At 38.8% G+C, this 12195-nt stretch overlaps 1 protein-coding gene across 1 annotated transcript; it reads right to left on the bottom strand.

The window, feature by feature from the left end:
* Positions 1–17: 17 nt before the first annotated feature.
* On the bottom strand, positions 18–6816 carry LOC108135329 (alpha-protein kinase 1). The gene is made up of 6 exons (XM_017256017.2): positions 6285–6816; positions 5186–5677; positions 4179–4297; positions 3719–4115; positions 2097–2626; positions 18–383 (listed from the first exon to the last, which is right to left on the bottom strand). Exons 1-6 carry the CDS (start codon positions 6427–6429, stop codon positions 18–20), a joined length of 2049 nt encoding a protein of 682 aa, XP_017111506.1. The 5' UTR covers positions 6430–6816.
* Positions 6817–12195: the final 5379 nt, after the last annotated feature.

Raw genomic sequence — 12195 nt, 5'->3', positions numbered from 1 at the left:
ACCAGCAGGCATCTGCCTTAAAGATACATTCCATTGACCAGGAAGTCGGCCTCCTGGGAGTAGGGCGTCTTGCCGCCCAGTCGTCGTGCCCTCCGGCTCACCGTCCGCATCCTGCACCCGATGAGGATGGCCAGGGCGGCGGTCACCAGCAGGCCCAGGGTCAGCGAGAGGACTGCTCCGCCGGGACGCTCGGAGTGACCGTCGTGGTCACGGAACTCCATCGCCAGGTTCTCGTGGATCATCTTGTACTGCTCGTGCACTGGGGACACGGGCACGGGCAGAACTGGCCGCGTTGCATCCTGCTGCTGCTTATTCTGCTCCAGGGCCAGTTCAATGGGGTCCTTGGCCGTCTTCGCCTTGACCTTCTTGTGCTTGTGTTGCTTCTGTGGATTTATAAGCTATTATTGGTAAGATGTTCTCAAGAAAGTCACTTCCAAGCAGGGAGTTACTTTAATAGGAAATATTAATAAAACTTTATTTCATATAAAATCGGAATACGCGATAAATTTTGTTCTTCCAAATTTTATTACGATTTTGAATAATTTTAATAAAAAACATTTAATGTAAAATAAATTGAAAGCTGAAATAAAAGTTTTTTTTAATTTGTGTCAAACAAAATTGCGAAATAAAACATTCTTCATTTCTTATAAAAGTTTAAAACAACAAGAAAGAAAGCAAACTTCGGCAAGCCGAAGTTCATATACCCTTGCAGCTATTGCAAGAATTAAACATTTTTGAAAACATTAAAATTATAATTTACTTGCGTATAAGTTTAAAAACATTGAAGCTATGATGATTTGCAGCTCAATTATTTGATAGTTATTTTATATATTTTTATTGTTCCTATGGGAGCTATATGATATAGTCGTCCGACTTTGATGAAATTTAAACCGTAAATCGAAAATATTTAACCATTACTAAATGTCGAAGAACTAAACAAAAAATTAAAAAACAGAAAAGTTATAATTTTTTTTCATTTATTTTTCCGATTGTTCCTATGGGAGCTATATGCTATAGTCGTCCGATTTTTATGAAATTTAAACCATAATTCTGAAATATTTAACCATTGCTATATGTCGAAGAACTAAACAAAAAATTAAAAAACAGCAAAGTTATAATTTTTTTCATTTATTTTTCCGATTGTTCCTATGGGAGCTATATGCTATAGTCGTCCGATCCGGCTCGTTCCGACTTATATACTACCTGCAATAGAAAGACAACTTTTGGGAAAGTTTCATGCAGATAGCTTTAAAACTGAGAGACTAGTTTGCATATAAACGGACGGACAGACGGACAGACGGACGGACAGACGGACAGACGGACGGACAGACGGACATGGCTAGATCGACTCTACTAGTGATGCTGATCAAGAATATATATACTTTATAGGGTCGGAGATGTCTCCTTCACTGCGTTGCAAACTTCTGACTGAAGTTATAATACCCTCTGCAAGGGTATAAAAATAGAATATTAATATTTTTTAAACTGATTTCGCTGTTACAGAAATCAAAACTAAAAATATTCCTTATCTATTTTGCAAAGACTTATATTCATATACATATTATATCTTATTTTATCATAAAAAATCAAAAATCATACAAAAACTGAAAAAAAATATTTTTTTTCAAATACAAAATTAAAATTTTATTTAATTTAAAATATTAAAAATGTTGTGTTAAAAAAATTAAAAAAAAAAATTGTCTATAGTAATCTCTGATGCAATGCCTTCGTATGAGACATATATAATCGGAAATGATAAAATAACTGAAAATACAACTTATTTTTCAATTTAAAAATTTAAATTTGGTTTAATTTTAATTAAATTATTATTATGCACATAGTTTTTAAACTAAAAAGAGGAATTACCAAAATCTAAGCATTTAAAAATATTATTGCTCTTTGGTGCAATGGCTTTTATATGAAACATAGAAAGTCCCTAAAGGTTAAACGACGTTGAATCCTTAATATTCCTCGATTTTTATTATAAAAATAAAACTTGTTTGTCAATTTGTATTTTACAAATTTATTCCAAGTATGGGGGACTTTTTGAATTTAGCTTGAAAAGGTTATCTAATGAGTAACTTATTTTATCCCACCTTCTTTGGCGCCTCTGTGTAGGTTTCCTCGTCGTAATCCTCATAGTCGCCGTCCACCGATGGTCCCTGATTTTTTCCCATTGCGGGTGCGGCATTAAGGACAGGCAGCATGGATTGCTGCTGGGCTGGCGGCGATTGGATGGCCGAAGAAGGGGCATAGACATGACCAGGTTGCTGCGGTGCCAGCAATGGTTGCTGCTGCTGCTGCTGCTGCTGCGCCGGCGACTGTTGCTGCGGGGCTAAAGGCGTCTGTGGTGGCCACACCGCATTGGAGGGCACCTGCTGCTGCGGCTGCTGCTGCTGCTGGCCGACGGATGGTGGGAGTTGCTGCTGTGACAAATAAATTCCGGACCGTGGCAGCGACATGCCGTACACAGCCTGGTTGCCGTCGTAGCCGGGCAACTGGAGCGGTGCTGATTGCCCCTGAACCTGAACCGCCGTCGCCGGTCCCTGCTGGAGTTGCCCCTGGCCGTTCGAAGGCTGCTGCAATTGGAGGCCGCCTTTGTGGCTGAAGATGTGGCTCTGCTCATCTGCAAGAGAGTGGAAGCGTGGAAGTGTGTAAGCGTCACAGGGAAGTAGCCGAGTGTGTAGTGTGTCTCCCAGTTAACGCACAGCTAATTGAATTAATTGCGAGTAGACGGAGACACAGCACGCACACAGTATACAGCACATCCGTAAATCAATTTCGAGCGACGGCAGCTCCCATTTCACACAATGAAAACTGATGGGCAATTTGCGATTTTCCCAGAAGAAAAGCCCTGGGTTGAGGTGAAAAGGGAGATGGCCCTGGCAGTGGGATCATTGCGTGCACTCTGCCGCCAATTTGTGTGCTAATGTCGCACTGGGCGCCAGTGCCTCCGGGGACCACTCTTTTCCCTTATAAATATTTACTCAATTTTTAGTTTTGTCAGTCTGCCCTGTCTCTCTCACTACACCTAATTGCTGCTGGACATTCAATCGACTTTAATTAAATATTAAAAACAACAAAGGGAGTGCTAAAGCGGAAGTCAGTCACTTAAGATTATTTTCGGAGAGAAGGGAGGTAGGGGAAACTCTGGGTTTTATATGTTTTAAATTATACCGCCTTTCATAAAAATATTAAACTTTAAAGACAGTTTTGTTACACTAGGTATGTACATTAATTAAGTAGTTCCATTAAATAATTGAAAAGAATATATTTTCGTATTTTGCAGCTATCTTAAAGAGGTTTTTCCTTGGTAATTTAATTCAGTTTAACGGTGCTTTGAACTATAATTATAGTTATTTAAAGAATAAGTAGGTCAAATTAAAAAAAAAAAGTTTTAAGAACGGTGTTGAAGGAAAGGCGTAACTCTTTTTACTTAAATATATGTTTAATTTTTGTTTTTTTTTTTGACGATGTATCTTGAAACTTTAAATGCAAAATGTTTGCCTGATGTTTTTGGCATAATAAATTTTTTTACAAGGAAGGGTTTGAAAATATTATCATTTATTAATTTAGTCTTTGTAAATAACTTGCTAAGCTGTTTGTGAAGAGATCAGTTTTCGACTTAGAACTTTTTTTATTTTCTTATGCTCAGTTGGAAAAATTGTACCCTTCTTCTTTGTGTTAATATTTTCCTAAGCCTATTAACTATATTTACCGGTATTTATGATCGCTGCCTCCTGCTGCTGCTGCTGCTGTTGCAATTGCTGCTGTTGCTGCTGCTGCTGCTGCTGCTGCGGCAATGGCTCTTGCTGTTGCTGCTGCTGCTGCTGCCCTTCGGCAATCATCTTGCGGTTTGCCCAGGCGGCGGCATCTTCGCGATTGTTCACCATGGGCGGTGGTGGCGGCGGTGGAGGTGGTGGACCCAAAACAATGACATGTTGTGGTTGCTGCTGCTGCTGTTGTTGTTGCTGCTGCTGTTGCTGCTGGGCCACGACCTGCAACTGTTGCTGCACGTTCTGCACAGGCATATATTGCTGAACCAAGGGCTTCACGGTCTCCAAGTTGCTGCCGCTATTGCCCGATTTTGTGGCCGTTGACGATACCGTGATGCACTGAAAAGTAGGTTGGCAATTAACGGCTGCAAAGGGCGAAATGCTGGTGGGAGGGCAACTCACTTCCGGTCCCTCGTCGCTCCCATCCTCGCACTGGGGAATTCCATCACAGGCATTGTAAACCGCGATACACTCGCCGGAATGGCAGGTGAACTGGAAGCGACCACAATGCGCAGCGGGAGCTGAAATTGTAGCGTTAGTTTCTCATTTAAATAAAGTAAATAGATGTCGCAATAGTCGAGCAGACCGACTCTAAGGTATTTCTTAAATTACATTACATCACAGTTACATCGATTATAATAGTAAATTCCTGTTAATTATTTACTTAATTATATGATTTTTACATTTATTAAGATTTATGTGAGTATAAGACCGAATAGACAAAAATAAATTAACTTAACTATTGATCTTGAAAATGAGTTCGCTTAATGCCTTAATAACAAAAGCCCAGGTTTAATTTTTAATTCATTTTGAAACTATTATTTATGTATATCATGTCTTAAAAAATATTCCGAGTTGTATAAATTAAGTGACTTTCATTTGTAGAAGGTTAAAGGCTGCAATGACTTTTTTTTACACAAATATGTTGCTATTAATGCTATCAAAAATCCAACTAAAAATACACCCAGAGAAAAATCATGGTGAATCAATATATTTGCACTTTTAAATAAATATTTTCGGTTCTGATTTAGCCTATTGGATAAACCAATTAATTATGTTAATCATGACATTATCATGTTTTTAGTTTACTTTAAGTAAATTTATATTTTGAAAAACAATGTAATATTCAAATATTTTAATGCTTAATTTTACTATGGGGTTTTTCTCTGGGTTTACTTATAAATACAGTTTAAACCGAAAAAACAACATATAAAATTCAAAGAGAAATTTCAAAATGTTTGATTTTGTGTTCCTGTGTTATTAAATAACAATTAAAATAATTTAGATATCCATGCTTGAATCTGGTATAAAATTTATAAAATCATGGGTTTTTTTCGGTTATAAATCGAATACACCTTCGAATTCAAGGAATACTGAGTATTGGCATTCAAAAGCTAGCCACAACTCACCACTTTGAGCTTGGTACACTGCCGACTGGCCCACACCCACACCCACACCCGAACCTGCACCCGTTCCGGATGTGGGAACCACCACCGCGGCGGTGGAAACTGTGGGCTTGTCCCTCGCTTCCGGCTTCAGCTTCAAGTTGCTCAGCTCCCATTCCTGCTGCGACACATTGTTGCTGGGGATGTGGGGCAACTGCGGACGCGGAGTGCTGACCATTTCGTTGGCCTGCCTGGGCTGAGGGTTCAGAACGGCACTCGTGTAGTTGGCGTGGCGCGTGAACTTGCAGCGGAAATCCTCCGGAGGCCCGCACTCGAAGAGGTAGCAATAGCCTCCGGCCTTCCGCTCGAAGATGTACACATCGCAGGCGTCCGTTTCGCAGCAGAGCCTTTCGCACTCCTCAATGGTGTCCAGCTCGAGACCCTGGAGGTACTTCCCTCCAATCGCCTGCGATTCCCCGGTGCGGATTATGGTGTTTTTATGAACGTCGAAGTGACCTTTGGAGAGGAATTTTGATTTACTTTAGTTGTTTGTTTAAAAATAGTTTTAGGAAACTTATTTATTTGTAAACTGATAAAAATATGGAAAAGTAAAAATAAATATGTGACTATTTAATTTAACATTGTATATTAAGATTAAACATTAATTTAACTTATTAAATACAATACATATTAAATTAGATCATTTAATAGTAAAGTTTCTATATAATGTGAAAAATATAAGAAAGAAACATAGTTCCCATTTGATTTAAATGGAATTTATTTGAGTTAAATATGGCTTAAATAAAATTTTAATGTTCAGATATTTATATCAAATCCGAAGAGAGTCAAATGAAAACTAAAAACCGCAATGAATGGAAATCAAAGGGCAAATGACTACATTTTCTACCAGTTTAATTATATATATTTTTAGTGAGTAATATTTTCTATAAAAATTATGAAAAATAATTGTAAATACAACAAATGTATATATATATTTTCGAGACATTTTTTTAGATTCGTTTTCTGAAAAATATGCCTTTTAAAATCCAATTACAAAAGGGGGAATAAAATTTATTTACTGAATTAATCAAGGTGTTTGAGTGTTTATTCAAGTAAGCCTCACCTATGCACACCTCCAGGTCCATGCGTTTGCTGAGTCGGTGATCCGCTGGCGAAGATTGCTGTGCATCCAGGTACTCCACCTGCTCCACGGTGGCTGCTGCTCCCGCAATCATCAGCAGCAAAGGCAGTGCTAAGTTGCAAGCCATTTCGGTGGCTAATGGTTATTTCTGCGGTTTTACGGCCTTTCTTTCTGGGCAGCAGCTGGCGGTCACAGTTCACTGGGGGCGGGGATGTGGGAGTGGCAGGGCTGGTTCCGCAGAGAAAAATGAAGAGGGCTTGTCGTGTTTACAAATCTTACACGCTTATTGATTTTTGGCCTTTACTTCGGACTGCGTAAACTTGACACCGCACACGTTTCTTTGGTTTTCACTTCAGCGCGCGAAAATAATCACTTTATGACCTTTCTCTGGATTACCATTGTTTTTACTGGTTATTTTAAATTGTTACCAATTTTTGGTTTTCGATTTGTTTTAAAAACAGGAGAACAAGCGAAATGTAAACCAATGGAAGGTGTTCAGAAAATTGGAAAACTTTCTTCTCGAAGCTTTTTCACCCTTAACAACTCGGAGCTTTCCTTATCAGCTGATGGGGTGGATGTGGGTGTTATCGATAACTGCAGATTCCATTCCAGTAGAATTTGTACACCCCATATGGTTTTCCAGGAACTTGAAAGCTTTTTTTCTCTCCCACGGCCAACATATGTTGAAGCTTTCAACCCCAACCCCGCAGACCTTGTAATGTGTATATTGTCAATTGGAAACAAAAATAACATCCGGGGATGTCGACCCGCCTTTCGCAGCATTCTCTTTAGAAGTGTCTGTGTTTTCAAACCGCAAACATGGGCCACACAGAGAGAAAAATAGTATATCTCATTAATTGTTAATTTATAATATTTTCTAGGGTTTTAATGATTTAGAAATAATAACATTTTGAAATGCCATAGAACACTTAAATAGTAATTGTTGATGCACATGGGTATATAAATTTCGCATTGATATTTTTGATTAATAAATATAGTTTTTATAATATTGTTTTAATTACAGTTTTTGTGGTACTCTTTAAAAAACAGGTCACAAATGTCGAAGGAACTTATATTATACAAAATCGCAAATTTCTGTAGTTTAAGTGAAATAAATATTTTTTCTGTGCAACAATAAAAATCGATAAAAAGCTTTTACCTTTACTTTTTTTGTCTATAGATGCTTTAATAATTTAAGAACGGCTGTGGAAGTGGCAAAAGGTTGTGGTGGTGCACATTCGCCATGGTACAAAGGTTGATCAAACCCAATTTGAGGAAACCTTAACCCTGCTGTCACTCAGAGAACGAGTTTATTTAACTGACAGGCATATGGCATATAGATATCATTATCATTGCGAACCCTTCTTCCTTTCTTCCCTTCTTTGCACCTTCATATCGTTACATCTTCGAATAGGGAGTTGCTAATTGCAGGTCCTGTGGCAAAACTCTGTTCTTTAACAGCAACCCCAGCGCATGCGCCGCTCATTCGAGCTGCTTAAAGCCGCTGAAGAGGCAACTTAGGAATGTTAATGAAAATAAAGCGTTAAGCACTCTGCTGCATCTGCACCCTGCCGCCCATTAAAACACCCGCTCGTCGCTCGCTGCACAAAAGCCCAGCAAACACAAAGGCGGCAGCAGCGAATATGCAACCCCTTTAGGCCAGTTGCAAGACAACAACACAATCACAGTGGCGGCGAGGGGGTGGGTAAAAGGGAGGGACAGTCGTAAAGGGGAAACAGCATTTGGAGCCATAAAGTGGGCAAAATGGGAAAGTCTGGTAGCAACATAACAAAAAACCATTGCATATTTCACGGAGTCACGTCACCCAAGTGGGCAGCTGCGTGTTGGAGACGCCTCCAACGCCACCCCACGTAAATTTGTGCACATGTCTGGGAGAAGAAGGGTTTTGAAAGCACCAACAGCACTCGGATATACCTATAGATACCCTGTGATTTTTGTAATTTGCCCACAATTTCTGTCAAACAAGAAAGCCAAATAAAACATAATTTTATTTCGATTTTCAAATTAGTTTATACTATTAATTGTTAAGTACACACTGCACCTAAATAAACTCTGGTTGATGCGTTATTTTATTTTAAGAAAAATATTTTTGAGTTATAAGCCGTTTTTTCGGTCTCTGATATGTCAAAATAAGGTTTAAGCTGCAAATTTTCATATATTTTCTCAGTTTTACACCCACTTTTGGGCTTTTAAAAACAAATCAATGATAAATATAGAAAGTATAAACAAATAAAATATTTTTTATATAATACACAGAAAAATAACTAAAAAACAAATAACAAATAATTTCAATGAAATTATATACTGAACCAGAAGCACTTATAAGTTTTCTATAAAATATTAAAGACTTTCATACTTTTTCTCAGTGAGGATTGGCAAACTGTTCTTTAAACTGTCACTACTTAAAAGTTAAATAACAACCTCAAGACCTAACTACACTTTAGAGTGGCGAAACTAAGAGGGCATTGCAGCCGCGTCGCTTAAATTGCATCTTCAGTGCAGATTCTGCTGTGTTGCCAGTGGCAACGTTAATGCTTTTAATGCAGGACAAAAAGGACTGGAAAGGGCGCTGAGCGGAGGGCGTGGCAAGTTAGGGGGTGTTTGGATGGGTGTTTGCTTGGTGATTACATCCAACTAAAAAGTGATTTGCATTTATTTTCATCACCGAGCTGAAATTGCTTGGGGGGTTTCCCTTTAATTGCACCAGAGAGTAAGATATATAGAGTTTTTTCAAGCAACTATCGACGCACCTTTACGTTTTGAAGCCAAAGTTTTTGCCTGCCACAAATTATTTGCAGAATGTCGTCCTTTATGCTGGCTTCGACAAATTTCCAAGAAAATTGCATGAGCTTGCATGACTTGTGGGAGTTTGTGCTTTTCCCTTAATAAGGGTTATTGACACAAGTGCACAATGCCCCAGTCGTATTGTGTGTACATATATCCTTGCATTTGTGTATTTATTTTTAGCAGTTCTTCTGGCCAAAGTCTGGGCTGCTTAAAATTTATTTGCCTTATCCGTAGAACTTATTCGCTCGTGTCACAGACGTCGAGACGCCAAAGTTCAATAGCATTGAAGTCGGGGACCGAAAGAAAAATTTAGAAAATCCCCAATGAGGCAGCGCCACCCCCTAGAATCTAGAATCCTCCGCCCTCCAGCGGCAAATGACTGCAAGGACTCGTAAAGCATTTCGGACAGAAGGACATGTGCACGTGCAGCCAGAAAGCTCGTAAATTCTTCACATTTAACGAAATGGAAATTTCGCCAGACAAACCACAAAAGGGAAGGGAGTTTGGTGGTAGGCGGGAATCTGGAATGGAATGACTGACAAGACGTGCCGGGATCGGGGTCTTCATCAGTCGCCAGGTGGGCTAAAGGTGTACCTGGTGGGACTCGAGGTTCGTCGGCTGTATCTGCTTTGTATTGTGTGGCCTTGCCGCTGAAAAACGTGTTTGGGTTTTTCGTCAGAAAGTTGTTACTTCTTTCCCCATTTAATTCTCGCATTTAGACACAAAAGCCAAACAACCAACACTCCGAATGAATGAATCTGCTGGCTTTTTCCAACCAAAGCAGAAGAGCAAACATACCGACAAGATATATGAGTAGTGGTTTAGTCAGGGGCTGTATCAAAAGGGGTATCTAAGTCTGAAGTTCCCAATTTGCAGTGGTAACTAAGCCCCTGGCGAATTTAAACAGCTTCTGGAGCTCAGCATAAATTCTGCTTAGGCCATAGTAACTTTAATTTAAATAGTCATAGATAATTTTATCCAGCTTGTGACAGTAAACGAGCAAATAAAGTAGAAATGCTCAGCTCGTTTACATAATAAAAGCTTTAAAAAGACCTTGGAATAACCGTTCCACATAACAGCGAAATGTGTGAAAGAAATACGAGAATCAAAAGTGCCAAAAAACTTCTTAAGAAAAACCTAAGTAATGAAATCATTTCTATTAATACCTGCCAAACAAGTTTATTTGTAATCAAAAGTCTGTGAGTAAAAATAGGGAAATGCGGAGCTGATGAAAAGTAAAAATGTATTCAATCTTAGTAAAAACTATTTAGACATTAATCATTCTGACCGGGTTTAGTCACACTTCGCACACACTTTTTGCCAAGAAGAAGGGAAGCGGTATTACTACTCCCAAAAACATAAAAAGGTAATGAAAGCCAAATAATGATGCGTAAAGCCAAGCCCCTAAAAAAAACCCAACTAATCATTAATTATATGCAAAAGAAAAATAAAGAAAAAACTTTCAAATGGCCAGACTTCGTCGCGACTATTAAACCAATTTTAGCTTTTGTTATTTTTGTTATTTAGGAGCGGTGGACTGTAAGACAGACAGACAGACAGGGTGGCCAAATGGAATTAATGGGGAGCATAAAAGCGTATTTCTCATACAAAAAGGCAAAGGCGTCAAGGAACCCTCTAGTGCCGATTTTCAGTATTTTTTTGTGGGGTGGCAAAGACTGGCTTAACCGCGCAATAAATGCGCAACAAGGGGCCATAAACATGGCTAAGAGCAGATGAAATTCCAGGGGCAGATGCTCTGCCAAGATGAACTCTTGAACTTGGGTTCAACGGCTTGGCCAAAAAACAAAGACAGGATCAAAGGAGCGCCAGCCAATTGAATATTTAAGGGCTCCCAAATTAAGCATACGCAGAGTTGGCCACCAGCCATCTCAAGTGTGTATCTTATGCAACACAAAAGGCCGTAACAGCTTAAACATTTAAAGTGTATTAGAAAGGAGGAGGCCAGGCCACATAAATATCTTATTACTTTCGCGACCAAGAAGTTGTGTGTTGTCAAAAAGGCAAAGAAAGGTAATTAAGGCTTGAGACAACGGAGCTTAACGTCCACATCCGCTCGCCTCTTCAAATATTTATTTATTGATTTTCTTAAACGCTTTCTGCTCACTTTTTCGCTCGCTTCTTGGCCATTTGAGTGACGTCTGTCACATTGTGTTAAGTCCCATTCTCCAAGCGAATTCGTCGAGCATAATTGGCAGCCGAATATGGCCAGCATTCTGCTTGCTCTCGGCCACTGTTAACCGGCTGCTAGCCGGATGTTAACCGACTGTTAGCCTCCGCCGTTTTTGTTCTGTTTTCAAGTTTATGGTCAATGGCTGTGCATCCGCTCTCGTGCCGCTTCTGCTTGTGCATTTGCCGCTCCAACTGTAAATTTTGACCATTTTCGCCCGCTTCTATTGCATTCTTTTCTCTCTCTCTCTTTCCCACTCTCTCCGTCTCTCTTTTCCTCCCCCACAAAGTTGCAGTTGGCTGCAGTCGGCGGCGCCTTTGTTGCGGCCATTCTAAGCTAAAACCGCTGTCGGTGCATAGCAGCATGACATTTGTCGCCGTGGAAATATAAAAATTAATTTCTTTTGTTTTTATATTTGTAATTATTTGTGACCCGTTTATTTTTATAGCTATGGGTTTTGCCTGGCTCAAAATCGTTGTCTCCATAGTTTTTTTGTTTTAAATTTAAGACACTTTGCTATTAAATCCGCATATCAAATTTATATGATTTTCAGGCAATTTCTATATCTTCTTTGTATAATTAACTTTTCTTTTTTAATTTGGTAGAAAAAAAGTTATGCAACTGTGAAATTATAAAAATAAAGGTCCAATATCAGCATATTAACATATTCTTTTTTATTATATAAAATATCATAGAAATTATAAAAGTACAATTATTTATTTAGTACTTAAACATTTCTTAGAAAATTTTTTTGTAGTAGTGTATTAATAGGTTTTTCTGTTTTTAATTTTTCAGTTTAGTCAAACTCTTGCTTCAGTTATTTTCCACCAATGTTGTTTTTGAATCCCTTTAAAAAGGTATACAAAGCGTATTTTTCATTTGCACGCTAATTTTCAC

Source organism: Drosophila elegans, unplaced genomic scaffold (genome assembly GCF_018152505.1).
Source record: "Drosophila elegans isolate 14027-0461.03 unplaced genomic scaffold, ASM1815250v1 contig_814, whole genome shotgun sequence".
NCBI lineage: Eukaryota > Metazoa > Arthropoda > Insecta > Diptera > Drosophilidae > Drosophila > Drosophila elegans.
This window is presented reverse-complemented; position numbering and strand designations above follow the sequence as displayed.